The 15,000-nt window shown below is 45.5% G+C and overlaps 1 protein-coding gene across 1 annotated transcript; it reads left to right on the top strand.

Annotated features, from left to right (window-relative positions):
* The first annotated feature begins 12,212 nt into the window (after nt 1-12,212).
* LOC119810693 (60S ribosomal protein L29-like) lies at nt 12,213-12,795 on the top strand. Its single transcript, XM_038324298.1, has one exon. It carries the CDS (start codon nt 12,237-12,239, stop codon nt 12,681-12,683), a length of 447 nt encoding a protein of 148 aa, XP_038180226.1. The 5' UTR covers nt 12,213-12,236; the 3' UTR covers nt 12,684-12,795.
* The last annotated feature ends 2,205 nt before the right edge of the window (nt 12,796-15,000 follow it).

The following is a 15,000-nucleotide window of genomic DNA, read 5'->3' on the forward strand; positions in this document are numbered from 1 at the left end:
TCTTCTTAGCCTTCCCTGACTTCTCAATGGTCATCTTTTCTGTCTTCAAATGGTCACTTTGTTTGTTTTTTTGTTTGTTTTGTTTTGTTTATTCCAGACAGGGTTTCTCTGTGTAGCCCTGGCTGTCTTGGAGCTCACTCTGTAGACCTGGCTGGCCTCAAACTCAGAGAGATCCTCCTGCTTCTGCCTCCCAAGTGCTGGGATTAAAGGCATGCACCACCAGTGCCTGGCAAAATGATTACTTTTTTTGGTTTTTTTCGAGATAGGGTTTCTCTGTTTCACTTTGTTGCCTGTCCTGGAACTAGTTCTTGTAGACCAGGCTGGCCTCGAACTCACAGAGATCCTCCTGCTTCTGCTTCCCGAGTGCTGGGATTAAAGGTGTGTGCTACCACCGCCCAGCCAAATGATTACTTTTATCTCAATATATAGTCATATCCTTGGCAAGGATTTGGAGGAATTGCAAATAATTCACTTACAATGGTTACAGTAATTGGTATGAAAATATCAGAGAGCAAGAGATCTTTCATAGATACCAAATTCTGAGACTGGGGGTAGGATGGGCTAGGGAATGTGAAGCAGCAGAAGAGATGCCCCCAGTGCAGAGAATGTCCTCCCATCCTCCCCTCCCATGTACCCATTTCCCCAGGAAAGCAGGAAGTTAGAGGTAGCGTAAATATCAGTGGTACAAGGGAAGAGTCGGCCCCATCACAAGGGGGTAGTATGCCTACTCATAAGCCAGGTCAATCTGCCCTCCCTGAGCCTCAAGTCCAGGCCTCTCAAAGACACATAGATACCCTTCCTTGTGTTATCAATGTGCAAACTTGAGTCTTGCCTTGGGGAACTAACCAGCCAAATTTCCCCAGCAAGAGCCTGGGCTGGAGGTGGGTCTTGGGCCTTGCAGTTCACTTACTCGGCCGATTTTACTTGACCCCCTCAGGGTCCCACAAATTGTTCTAGGTGCTACTGGACAAAACAGGTGAACGTCTCTGCCATTGAGTAAGACAGCATGTGGGGGGAGGGAAGGAGGGCAGCAGAGGAAAATATATAGCTCAATAAAAACAAGAAAGAAAGAAAGAAAGAAAGAAAGAAAGAAAGAAAGAAAGAAAGAAAGGAAGGAAGGAAGGAAGGAAGGAAGGAAGGAAGGAAGGAAGGAAGGAAGGAAGACAGCCTGTGTCAGGCAGTGGTGGCGTATGCCTTTAATCTCAGCACTCAGGAGGCAGAGGCAGGAGGACCTCTGTGAGTGAAAGACCAGCCTGATCTACAAGAGCTAGTTTCAGGACAGTCAGAGTTACACAGAGAAACTCTGTCTCAAAATTAACTGGAAAAAAAAAGAAAGTTAAAAAAGAAAGATGACTAGGCCGAAGGTGACGTAGTGGTACAAGGAAGGTGGTAACTCAGCATTGGAAGGCTGAGGTAGGTGGCTTGTGAATTTGTGGCCAGCCTGGGCTACTTAGGAGAACCCTATCTCAAAAGAAGCAATGGAGGAAGGAAAGAAAGAAAGGTGAAAAAAGTAGAAGAGAAAAAGAAGGAAGTGGAGGAAAAGAAAGGAAGACACACACACATATGTAACACACATACACACATGAGAGAGAGAAAGGAAGAATAAAAGTGTATATACAGTGTGGATAGAAACTTACATGGACATTCAAACCATGTGGAAAGATGCCCATCTCACCAGTAACCAAATTAAAAATTGGTGGCTATGAGCCAGTTAATAACAAACACATACAGTCCTTGACAGGCATGAGTTACTTTCATAGTACAGATGAACTAAACTGTTTTTGTTCCTTTGTGTTTTTGAGAGAGAGTTTCTCTGTGTAACAGCTCTGGCTGTCCTGAACTTGCTTTGTAGACCAGGCTGGCCTCGAACTCACAGAGAAGTGATAAGAAAATAAGAGTTGGTGGGGCTGTTGGGGACAGGAGTGTGTGGCAGATGGGGCTGTGAGTGGATGCCACCGCTTTATAAAACATCTCTTATATAGTCAACCTGGCAGCTGTTTGTTTCTTCAAGACAGGATTTCTCTGTGTAGCTCTGGTTGTCCTGGAACTTGAGCTGTACACCAGGTACCAGGTTCTTCACACTTAGGAGAAAGACTTCTTTCTTACATTTAAAAAGAGGGAGCTATACCCTAGCAGGAAGGAAAAGACGGGCTGCTCCCCGCTCTTCTTCTTTCCAGACAGTCCTGCACCTTTCAAAAACTACAGAATGTTGAGCACTTTCCCCTGGAAAAGACTCCAACATAGATTTTCAAGGACCTTTGAGGCCCATCCAGGGGAATCATAACATGGTCCTGGTGCCTTGGCCACTTGGCCAGCAGATGGCGCGAAGGCCACTGTATTGTCATAACTGGGCTCAAACACTGTATGAAAAGCCCAACAGATTCCAAAATGTGTCTGTGTGTGTTTACATGTATCACAGCCTGGGTGTGGAGCACAACTTGGGGAAGTTGATTCTCACCATGTGCATCCCAGAGACAGAAAGAACCCAGAACCCAGAGCAGCCAACTTGGCAAGCAAGTGCCTCTTTTGTTTTCCGTTTGGAGACTCTGATCCTCCTCCTTGCCTCCACCTCCCGAGAGCTGGGATTATAGGCATTGTTTTCTCTCTCTCTCTCTCTCTCCCTCTCTCTCTCTCTATTTCTTTCTTTCAGGGGGGCACACACACCATAGCCTGTGTGTGCAGGTCAGAGGTCAGCTTGTAGGACTCAGTTTTTTCTTTCCTTTTACCATGTGGATCCTGGGGATCAAACTCGGGTTGCCAGGTTTGGCATGAAGTGTCCTTACCCACTTAGTCATTCCACCAACTTAAGATTCACCCCATCCCAGCTTTATTTGGGTATAAGGGGTGCTTTTGTACTAATCTCGGTATGGAAAAAAAAAACAACAACAACAACTGGATTTATCCTTCTCCTGCCTAGAACACATTCACAAATTTAAACCATTAACAGAGAGGACCTTCGAGTTGCATAGTACCCCATGGGGGTGCCAGAGCTATTGCGTCAGGGCTGGGTTTAGCCTGGGGACCTCTAAGATCTAACCAAGGCCTATGCCTGTTAATAGTGGCACAACTTATGCCCATACACTGGTTTAGAACACCGGGTGTGTATGGTGGAAGGAGAGAACCAACTCCCACTCGGAGTTCTGTGATCTCTACAGATGTGCAACTGTACACCCAACACACAGTACATGCAGCACACACACACACACACACACACACACACACACACACACAGAGTAAAATGAGGAGAGTGTTTGGGGTAGAAGCATCATCCCAGCCCCTGGCATCCATATACCCCAAATTTCTGGGATGTTTGGGTGGAAGTGTTACCCTAGCCCCTGGCTTCCATACACCCAAAGAGTCTGGGATGTTTGGGTTAAGGCTTCACTTCAGCCCCTGGCATCCAGATATCCAAAGAGTCCAGAATGTTTGGGTGGAAAGTTCCATCCTAAACCCCCCTCCCCTGGGAGTTGCCTCCAGACTCCATCTCCGAGAAAGCCAATCAAATGGTGACTCCTCATCAGAGATGCTCAAGACCACTCCCACAGAGTATTTAAACAGTAACTCAGAGAACAAACACATGGTTTCCTGTCTTCCTTCCCGTCTCCTGGCTGGGGAGCTGGAACACCACCCGGGAGCGCTGGCATCTGTTAAACCTGGGCTTTATCTAATTCAGTTTGGTTTGGTCTGATTCGGATTATTGTGTTGGTGGAGAGGCTTATCAGGGTGCAAAAAACTTTTCAAAGAGGAAAAAGAGGAACATCAGGTGTATGTCTTCATGGGAGCACTGTGGCCATGCCACTTTCTCCACCCCACATGCCTTGCTCAGATCACTTGGGCAAGGGTTCTGGAATCTGTACCTCCTGATCCCCCATTACAGCAACAGGAAGGGGAGGCCTAAGAAGGACAAGGGCTTTCCCAAGGGCCCACAGGAGCTGAGATGGGCCTTTCTTCACAGTTCACCAGCCCTTAGGAAATCTTCGGCTAGGCCTGCCATTGTGTGCTGTGTGGAATAGATGGGCATACAGAATTCTGGAGTGGACCCGCCTCCGTGAACTTGATCTTCCAAAGTGCATAGGTGGCTGACTTTCTTCTGGGAGGTGAGGGATGCACTTCTTGCAAGTGCTCATAACCACTGAGGCTCTCTTCAGCCAGAGAGGCCTTATTTTCTTTTTCAGGTTTGAGGACCATATAAGTGCCTCAAACTTGTGGAGAGCCATGTCTTAGGAATCTGCAGACAGCAAGAAGTCTAAAGCTTTGACTTTCTCTGTGGGTGCTGGGGATGGACACCCAGCATCTGCACAGTAGGCAAGTGCTTTCCCACTGAGCTGCATCTCTGCCCCCCAAAAGCTTTGATTGTACTGAATTCTTTGCCCCTGATGGCAATATTACACTTTTCAATTAATTTTTTTAAAAAGATGTGATGTATTTTATGTGTATGCCTGAATATGTATGTATTTATGAATATCTATGTATGTTGATGCCCTTGGAAGACAGAAGAGGGTGTCAGGTGCATTATTGACTGCCATGTGAATGCTGAGCATGAACTTGGGTCCTCTGCAAGAGCAGACAGTGTTAACCACTGATCCATCTCACCAGCCAATTTATTAAATGTTTTAATAAAATATATTCTGCTCATATTTCCCCTGCTCCCAGATCCTCCATGCCTCTCTGATGGAGGAGGGTCATCTGTCTATGTGTTACTTTCATTGGTTAATAAAGAAACTGCCTTGGCCTTTTAATAGGACAGAAAATTAGGTAGGCGGAGTAAACAGAACAGAATTGTGGGAGAAAGAAAGCAGAGTCAGGCAGACGCCTCAGGCAGATTCCATAGCTCTCCTCTCCGATATGGATGCAGGCTAAGATCCTTCCTGGTAAGTCACCACCTCGTGGTGCTACACAGATTACTAAATATGGGTTAAAGCAAGATATGAGAATTAACCAATCAGAGGCTGAAACTAATGGGCCAAGCAGTGTTTAAAAAAAATAGTTTCCATGTAATTATTTCGGGTAAAGCTAGCCGGGTGGCAGGAAGCGGCCCTCCGCTCCCATCACTACACCTCCCTACCCATTCAACTTTATGTTCTTTTTCTCTTTCTTTAAAAAACAAAACAAAACAAAACACTGGGGTCCCTTGTTAGCCCCAGAGCCGTGGATGTCCTTAGACTACTGACCCTCCCTCCACCTCACCAGAGCTGGTGTTACAGGTAGCTGCCACCACTCCAAGCTGGAAATATGAAACATGTTAGTGTTAAAACAATTATGTTCATTCACATAATGGATTTTAAATGCTCAAACTGAGTGTGGAGGAGCTCTTTGCTAGCCCAGCTAGTCAGGAGGCAGAAACAGGAAAATTACCCAAACCGCAAAATTAAAGGCCTGCTTGGGTCACACAGCAAGACTCCATGTCTTGAATCCTTTTTTTTTAAAAAAAAGAAAAAGGAAAAAAAGGAAGAAAGAGAGATGGTGTAGGCAATTGCTTACAGATATGTTAAGCCTTCTTTGCTTTTCTTATTTATTTATTTATTTATTTATTTTGGTTTTTCGAGACAGGGTTTCTCTGCGGCTTTGGAGCCTGTCCTGGAACTAGCTCTTGTAGACCAGGCTGGTCTCGAACTCACAGAGATCCGCCTGCCTCTGCCTCCCGAGTGCTGGGATTAAAGGCGTGCGCCACCACCGCCCGGCTTTATTTATTTATTTTTGAGATAGGGTTTTTCCTGCATAATAGCCCTGATGTCCTGGAACTTTCATGTAGACTAGGCTGGTCTCAGAGATCTGCCTGCCTCTGCTTCCCGAGTGCTGGGATTAAACATATGTGCCATCATCACCCATTTGCTTCCCTTTTCTTAGACTATTATTTTGTCTTATATGTATGAGTGTTTTGCCTACATGTATGTTGGTACTGCATGCATTCCTGGTGCCCAAGGAGGTCAGAAGAGGGTGCTGGTTTCCCTGGAATTAGAAACAGAATCCAAGCCTCCTACCTACAAGAGCAGCCAGGCTTTTAAAACTACTGAACCATTTCTCCAGCCTCCAACTGTTCGCTTTTCTAAATTCTAACATTAAAGTAGAATTTTCCCCTTTCCATCTCTTCTTTGGATACTAGCAAAATCTTAGGCTTTCTCAGGGTTTTCTGAAGGTTCTTTCCAACACACATTTTCTACAGCTGCTTGCAGACCCTAACTCAAAAGACAGTTTCTTGCCTCAGACTCCCCTCTCCTGACAGTTGCTAGGATTAACAACTTGCGTGCCATGCTGTTTTTCTCTCAAACACCAGCTGTGAAAAATTAATTGATTAATTAATAAAAGAAACTAGGAAAGAAACTTTACAAGGATTTGGATAAGCATCTCACTACAGAAGATCTATAGTCAGGCAGTGGTGGCACTCGCCTTTAATACCAGCACTCAGGAGGCAGAGACATGCAGACCTCAGTGATTTCAAGGCCAATCTGCTCTACAAAGCAAGTTCCAGAACAGCCAGGGCTACACAGGGAAACCCTGTGTGGTTGTTTGAAAGAAAATAACCCTGAAAGGGAGTGGCACTAGTGGGGGTGTGGTCTTGTTGGAGGAAGTGTGTCACTGTGGGGGTGGACTTTGAGGTCCTTATGTTCAAGCTACACCCAGTGAGACAGACCACTTCCTGTTGTCTGCTCAAGATGTAGAAAGAACTCCTTAGCCAAGGGCTGGTAGGAAGACTGAAGGCCATTCCCACTAGCAAGGGAGTCTCCAGAAGAAAGGCGAGGAGGCCTGGTTTGGTCCACTTTCAAGCTGCTTCCTAGAATGGCCTATCCCCCAAACAGGGATTTGTGTACCTTTGGGCTGTGAGCTGCTAGAGGCAAAACACAGTGATGCTGATGTTAAAGCTGGGAGGGACGGGGGGGACACGGATTAGCACCTCTTAATTTTTCAAGTTTGATACTGATCTGAACAAAAGACCAAGAATGGCTCAGTGGGAAAAGGGCCTTGCTGTGCAAGCCTGTATCTGACTTTTATCCTGAGACCCACGTGGTAGAAAAAGAGAACCAATTCCACAAAGTTGTTCCCTGACTTCCACACTCCTGCCATGGCTATGTGTGTGCATGTGCACACACTAAATAATAATATTTAGTAAGTTTATTTTTTATTGAGACATAGCCTCACTGTGTATTTTTGGCCTTCCTGGACTCACTAGGAAGACCCCCTGTAAGTCCCTTAATTGCAAGTGGTCAGGTACCATATCAAGAGCCAGGCATAACCCCTGGAGGCACAAGTGACCCTTACTTCTGGCCCCTCCAGATGTTGGCAGCCAAGCTCTGACATACAGGGGGAAAAAAGCTTAAGATCAGGCCAAAGAATCCCACTAACTCCAGGCCACCTGGAAAGTTCTGCTCTCTACAAGAAATTATATAAAGCTTACCTCCTCCTCAGACCTTTGCTACTTCTCCCCCAAGCAGAGGCAACCATTTCCTTGTCTCTTTCCCAATAAATCTCTTGTGTGACTTGGCTCCCTACTACCAGGACACCTTTCTCCTCAGCGCTAACACTTATACCCGCCTGCCTCTGCCTCCCAAGTGCTGGGCTTAAAGGTGAGCACCACCACACCATACTTTTATTTTATTCTGAAAGACAGGGTCCTACTGTGTAGCTCTGGCTGGCCTGAAACTCACTTTGTAGACCAGCCGAGCCTTGAACTCACAGAGATCTACCTGGCTCTGTCTCCCAAGTCCTGGGATTAAAGATGTGTGCTACCATGCCCAGTCCATAAACAAATTTAAAGACCAAGAAGTGATGACATTCAGAGTTTTATAGTTGATGTGTTTTTTAGATGTGTGTGACACTGTGGGTATCCCCCTGAACCTGGAAGAAGAGCTCAGGGTGGAGTCCATGGGTTCTGGGCAGCTATTCTGGGGATCAAAGCAGAAGAGGCAGGAAGAGAGAGAAGACCTGTGATTGGCAGGTCTGGAGGGGCCCAGCAGGGGCACCGAGGCCTAGAGTGAACAGCATGCCCAGTCTGCCAACAAGTCTCTTGCTTCTAGCTCAGGACTCACTTCAAGGTCCTGGTCTATTGCCCAACCTCCTTGCCTCTCCTGGCCAACAGTGTTTTGTAATGTGGACCAATACTTGTTTGATCAATACTCTAGCCAAATGAAGAAGGGGCCCCTTTCTGGAGCCATCAGCCATTTATGTCACCAGCAGTCCTTGAGCAAGGCAGCCTAAGCATCACCTAAATAAAAGGAGTCAAGGTGATGTGTCAGAGACAATGACCAGGCTGTGGAAGGCATTTGTGTTGGTGGTGGCCTTGGCTGCGGTAGCCTGTGAGGCCATTCGCCGATCAAGATATGAGGATATTGTTAACCAGGCCATAGAGGGATACAACAATGGGTGTCCAGGAAAGCCCCTCTTCCGCCTGGTAGATTACACCGTGCCAGCTTTTCTGGTGAGTGTTGGCCACCCTAGCCAGGGAAACATGCTCCCATCCCCACTTCATGTCCTCTCTCTGTGTGTCAGTAACTCACTGAGCTCAGTTAGCCCTGCTGGAATGCTGACTGACCTTGTAGACTTGACCTTGTGCCGGTAGTCATTGCTGCAGTGAGTTTGTGGGTGACGTGCCCTGTCATGTCCAATGACAGGATTTCACATCACTCCACCCCATCCCGCAGCTCTGACATTCATTCCACTGCTCGTCAGTGATGTTCCCTGTCAAGACACCATGACCACAGCAATTATTATTTAAAAAAAACATTATAATTAATTGGGGCTGGCTTACAGTTTCAGAGGTTCAGTCCATTATTGTCAAGGTAGCCTGTAGGCAGACACGGTGCTAGAGAGGTAGCGAAGAATTCTGCATCTGGATCTGCAGGCAACAGGAAGTGAACTGTCTCACTGGGTGTGGCTTGGGCATATATGAGACCTACAAGCCCGCCTCCACACTGACACTTCACCTAATAGGGCCACACCTCCTAATAGTGTCACTCCCTATGGGTCAAGCATTCAAACACATGAGTCTATAGGGGCCATATCTATTGAAACCACCACATTCCATTCCCTGGCTCCCATAGACTTGTAGCCATAATAGAAAGCAAAATGCAACTTTGAAAGTCCTCATAGTCTATCACAGTCTCAACAAAAGTTCAAACTTCAAAGTCTCTTGTGAGATTCATGCAATCTCTTAACTATGAGCTCCTATAAAATCAAAATAAAAAAAACAGAATACAGTTGGGTGGTGGTGGTGGTGCATGCCTTTAATCCCAGTACTCAAGAGGCAGAGGCAGGGGGGGCTCTCTGTGAGTTTGAGGTCAGCCTGGTCAACAGAGCAAATTCCAGGACAAAAAGACAACCAGGGCTATACCCAGAAACCCTGTCTCAAAAAAACAAAACAAAACAAAAAATCAAACCTAGATTGCACACTTCCCACATATAATGGTACAGGATATACATTACTATTCCAAAATGGAGGAAAGGGAGAATAGTGAGGAAATACTGGACCAAAGCAAGACTGAAAACCAGCTGGGGAAACTCCAAATTCTGTATCTCCATGCTGAAGTCAAATTCCTCTTCAGGTCTCTAGCTCCTTTCAAGTTTGTTGACTGCAACACACTTATTTCTCTCTCTTGGGCAGGATCTACTCCCTGCTAGCAGCTCTCCTCGGTAGGTATCCCACAGCTCTGGCATCTCTAACATTTTGGGGTCTCCAAGACAATCCAGGCTTCACCTTCACAGCTTCACACAATGGCCTCTCTAGGCTTCTGTGCAGGGATAACCCTGCCACATATCTGGCCTCAGCAGCTTTTCTCAGTAACAGAAAGAGATTCCACAATGCTTTTCTTCTACCCTTGACTCTAAAGCCAGAACCACAGGGCTGAAGGTACCAAGATCTGCAACTTGCTGGGGTTTGAACGTGGCCCCTTGTTCAATCACAGCTTCACTAGTTGTCTGTTTCCCATGGTTTCTTTCACTGCCTAAGCTTGGCTTTGGGGAACTGGATCTGTAGACCAGACTGGCCTTTAACTCAGATCTGCATGCCTCTGTCTCCTGAGTGCTGGGAATAAAGGCATGCACCACCAGGCCTGGACCGAAGCTCTTTAATTCCTTTGCACATGTTGGAAGCTTAACTGTGTGGTATCTTGCTCTGAGGTCTCCACTCCTTCATTCCATTTAACATCAGGCTTTCTTTTTTTAAAATGTTTTTTTTTATTTATTTATCATGTATACAATATTCTGTCCGTGTGTATGCCTGTAGTCCAGAAGAGGGCATCAGACCCCATTACAGATGGTTCTGAGCCACCATGTGGTTGCTGGGAATTGAACTCAGGACCTCTGGAAGAGCAGGCAGTGCTCTTAACCTCTGAGCCATCTCTCCAGCCCCCAACATCAGGCTTTCTTTAGTCTGTTTATCTCTTTGAACACAGGATTTAGTTCCATTTCACTTACCAGTGCCCCTTTTCTCTTAGAATTGTAAGTTTTGTATTTTTCCTTGCTCAGTTTGTTCCTTTTCATCATAGATCTTCATGAGAATAACCACACAACAGAGTCTACACTAGGCCGTTTTGAGATTTCCTCTACCAATGGGAATAATCCAAAACTCTTCACTTTAGTCTCGGGCAGACTTTTTAGACAAGGGCAAAAAGAAGCCACATTTTTCACCAAAATATCACAAGAACAGTCTCTAGGCCATAGTCTTCTCTTAAAACCTCTCAAGTTGGGCTCCCAGAGTTCAAATCACCCTCAGAACTACTGTCTTCCATGCTCCTACTAATATGGCCCATTAAACAGTGCTTAAAGCATCTCATTGCTTTTTAAACCCCCCAAAAAACAAAGTCTAATTTCCTCCAAACAAAATCATGGTCTAGCCTATCGCAGCAATACTCCAGTCCCTGGGACCAACTTCTGTCTCATTTAGGATTTCTATTGCTGTGAAGAGACACCATGACCATGGCAACTCTTATAATGGAAAACATTTAATTGGGGCTGACTTGCTTACCATTTCAGAGGTTCAGTCCATTATCATCATGGGAGGAAGTAAGGCTGCATGCAGGCAGACAGTGTTGGTGAGGGAGCCGAGAATTCTACATCTTGATCTACAGGCAACAGGAAGTGAATGGTCTCACTGGGCATGGCTTTAGCATACAGGAGACCTCAAAGTCCACCTCCACAGTGACACATTTCCTCCAACATGGCCACATCTACTCCAACAAGGCCACACCTCCTAACAGTGCCACTCCCTATGGGCCAAGAATTCCCTGAGACTTGGGTGCGGTTGTAATGATATAGATTAGCTATTTGTGGCTAAGCACTCAATAGACACTTATTCTCAGCACTTTGACCAATTATGAATATCTGTATTATCTGCTGACCATTGCAGAGAGAAGACCCTCTGGCCAAGGTTAACAGCAGCACTGATCTATGAGTATAAGCATAAATATATTTATATTTAGAAGGCAGTTTGATAAAAACGTCATTTAGAAAAACAACAGTAGGCTCTATAGGGCCTGTGAAGTACTGAGCCACATAGGCTTTGGATCAGGTCTCAGACCCAATCCAAAAGCAGCTAGCTGGTTCTACCCATATCCTTTCTGTCACTATTGCACCAGAGGGCAGATCTTGCCTGGTGGGCCAGTACTGCAGCATGCAGGGTTGGATGCAAAGATGCCATTGATGTCTTTTCTTTCTCAGTGTCCTTCATGGTACTACACTGGCATTTCAATTGTATTTTAATAAATAAAGGCTGTCTGAAGATCTGAGAGTAAAACAGCCCCACTGGTCAGCCTCACAGACCAGGTTATGGTAACACACATCTTTAATTCCAGTAGCAACCCTAGTTGCCATAGAAACTGGGTTGTGCTTGCCTTTAATCCCAGCCCTAGAGAGGAATATATGATGGGGAAGACAGCTCTCGGACACAGTCTCATTCTAAGATTCTGGTAGGCAGGATCACCATTTCAGACTGAGGTTGAGGTAAAAGCCAGTGGCTGTGTTGCTTTTCAGATCTTCAGGCTGAACCCCAATTTCTCTGAGTTTTTATTAATCGTGCTTCCCAGCACCTTCTGGCACTATGGGAGGAAGTTTTAAGGTCAGTTCCAACTTTATTTCTCTGTGTCTTGCAACCAAAGTGTACTATCTCTTCAGCAATGGGAGTTTGGGGCCTTCCTGACCAGTAACTTGTAGGGAGTTGGTCTTTGATTTTCATTTAATAACCCATGTCTCTCTCTCTTTCTCTTCCGGTCGCAGGCGCTTCGGGAGCCGCCGGTTACTGTCCAGCCATGGCCACGTCCAAGAACCACACCACACACAACCAGTCCCGGAAATGGCACAGAAATGGCATCAAGAAACCCCGGTCACAAAGATACGAATCTCTCAAGGGGGTCGACCCCAAGTTCCTGAGGAACATGCGTTTTGCCAAGAAGCACAACAAGAAAGGCCTGAAGAAGATGCAGGCAAATAACGCAAAGGCCGCGAGTGCACGTGCGGAGGCCATCAAGGCCCTGGTGAAGCCCCAGGTGGTGAAGCCCAAGGTGCCAAAGGGCCCCAGCCGCAAACTCACCCGTCTCGCTTTCATCGCTCACCCCAAGCTTGGGAAGCGGATTAGAAGCTACATGGCCAGGGGTCGCAGGCTCCAAAAAACAAAGCCCAAGGTTCAAGCCAAGGCAGAGGCCTCAGCTGCAGCTCAGGCTCCCAAAGGTGCCCAGGCCCCTGTGAAGGCCCCATAAGAAAGGTCTCAGTCTGCCAGTGTGAAGAGATGGACTGGTGTGGATATCTACACAGTGTCTGCAGATGGTCAGGACCTTGTGCTGTTTTTACAAATAAACTTGAGGCAAGTTCTGTAAAAAAAAAAAAATAAATAAAAATAACCCATGTCTCTTGTGGGGATCATTATCCATCCATTCAAGAGCATCTGTGTTCATACTACTTCAATTTTTTTTAATTGTAACTTTAGATTAGCTAACAGAGCAGTGAGTTTCCAGAGAGGTTTTTCATAAATTTTTCATATTGGTGAATCCATCCTTACCACCTCCTTGCCTCTCAACACATCCCCCAGTCCGTTTAAACCTTTGAATTTCAATGTTTTCCAACCCACACCACACCTTTATTTCACGTGCTCTATCCTCTTCATTTTTTTTTAAAAAAAAAGTGTTCACTTTTGGTTTGGATGACAAACGAATCTTAAGAAAATTGGTTTCAGTCAAACTCTAAGACCCCTGCCAGCTCACTCTTGCCATGTTTGTAAAGCAAGTGCTTTAACTACTCAGCCATTTCCTCAGCCCATGAACCCTTAAAACATGTTTGAAAATTTAAAAACCAAAGTTTTGTATGTGTTTGTTGGTGATAGTGTATGCCACGTGTGATGCCCTGGGAGGCCAGAAGAGGGTGCTGGGTCCTCTGGAGCTGGAGTTAAAGGTAGTTTTGAGCTACCTAATGTGGTTTTTGTGAACCAAACTGCTGAGTCATTTTTCCAGCTTCCTTCCTTCCTTCCTTCCTTCCTTCCTTCCTTCCTCCCTCCCTCCCTCCCTCCCTCCCTCCCTTCCTTCCTCCCTCCCTTCCTCCCTTCTCCCTCCTTTTCCTTCCTTTCTTCCTCCCTTTTTTCCTTCCTTCTAACAGTGACTCACTATATAGCTCTGGCTGTTCTGAACCTCAAACTCACTATGTAGACCAGGCTGGCATTGAACTCACAGAGACCTACCTGGTTCTGCCTCCCAAGTACTGGGATTAAAGGTGTGTGCCACCTCAACCGGCCTCACATGTAAATCTCAACACTCTTATTTATTTATTTATTTACTTACTTATTTATTTATTCTCTTTTTTCTTTTAACACTCTTTTTCCAGTGACTTTTTTTTGTGCACCAAAGTTACAGACTCTCTGGCTGGACATTAACAAGGAGCTAGAGTGGCAATGTTGACTTTAGGAAGTTGACATGGGGAACTAAATGTACTTTTGTGAGAGTTGAGAAAAGGGAAAAACTTGAGGGCTGTGGCCATCTGGACAGGATCAAATATGCATCAGCAAGTAAATACAATCTCTGCATATTTCTCATCAGTTTTCATTTGCATGAAATAAAATACACTGGCCTCTTGTATTAGCCACTTTTATATTGCTATGATAAAACACTATGACCAAGGCAACTTATAGAAGGAAAGGATTTATTTGGGGCTTAAATTTTCCAAGACAGAGTTTCTCTATGTAGCTTTGGAGCTTGTGCTGGAACTTGCTCTGTAGTCCAGACTGGCCTCGAATTTACAGAGATCCGCCGGCTTTTGCCTCCTGAGTGCTGGGATTAAAGGCGAGTGTCATCACTACCAGGCAAAGAGCTCACATCTTGATCTGATTCAGAAACAAGAGGCAGAGATCTAATGCAAAACTTCTGAAACCTCAAAGCCTTCCCGCAGTGATACACTCCCTCCAGCAATGCTACATTGCCCAATGCTCTCCAAACAGCTACTAACTGGGGACCAAGGATTCAAATGCCTGACATTTACATGGGACATCTCATTCAAATCACATCTCTCAAAGATTGTTTTTGCTATAGGTTCATTTGACTTTTCCCTTATATTCATGAAAATATTTGTAAATTGTCCAATATACTCTTCTTTTAAACCAAAACAAAAAAAATTTACTTCTAACATTTAAAATTAAGCCAGGAGAGGTCTGATTCAACTGGTTAAGTACTTGCTGTTTAAACCTGAGGACCTGAATTTGAACCCTAGCAGCAAGGTTAAAAACACAACAAAACTGGATGTGGCAACGGACAAGTTACATTCCCAGTCCTTGGAGCCACAGTTGGCAGATCCCTAGGGCTTACTGGCCAGCTAGCCAAGCTGAGCTGGGGAGCTCCAAGCTCAGGAAGAGACCGTGCCTCAAAATCCAAGGTGGGGAAGCAATTGAGAAAGATGCCCGGTGTTGCTGTGGAATAATACTTCTGTTTACTGTGAAGATGTGTTGCTCTCATAGTTAATAGAAAGCTGATTGGCTGATGGCTAAGCAGGATTTTTCGGGGCAGAGAGAATGTTGGGAGAAGAAGGGTGAGACAC

The sequence above is a fragment of the Arvicola amphibius genome, chromosome 3 (genome assembly GCF_903992535.2).
Source record: "Arvicola amphibius chromosome 3, mArvAmp1.2, whole genome shotgun sequence".
NCBI lineage: Eukaryota > Metazoa > Chordata > Mammalia > Rodentia > Cricetidae > Arvicola > Arvicola amphibius.

What these genes read in the sequence shown, in the direction of transcription:
- LOC119810693 (XM_038324298.1), top strand. Translation starts at nt 12,237, where the DNA reads ATGGCCACGTCCAAGAACCACACCACACACAACCAGTCCCGGAAATGG.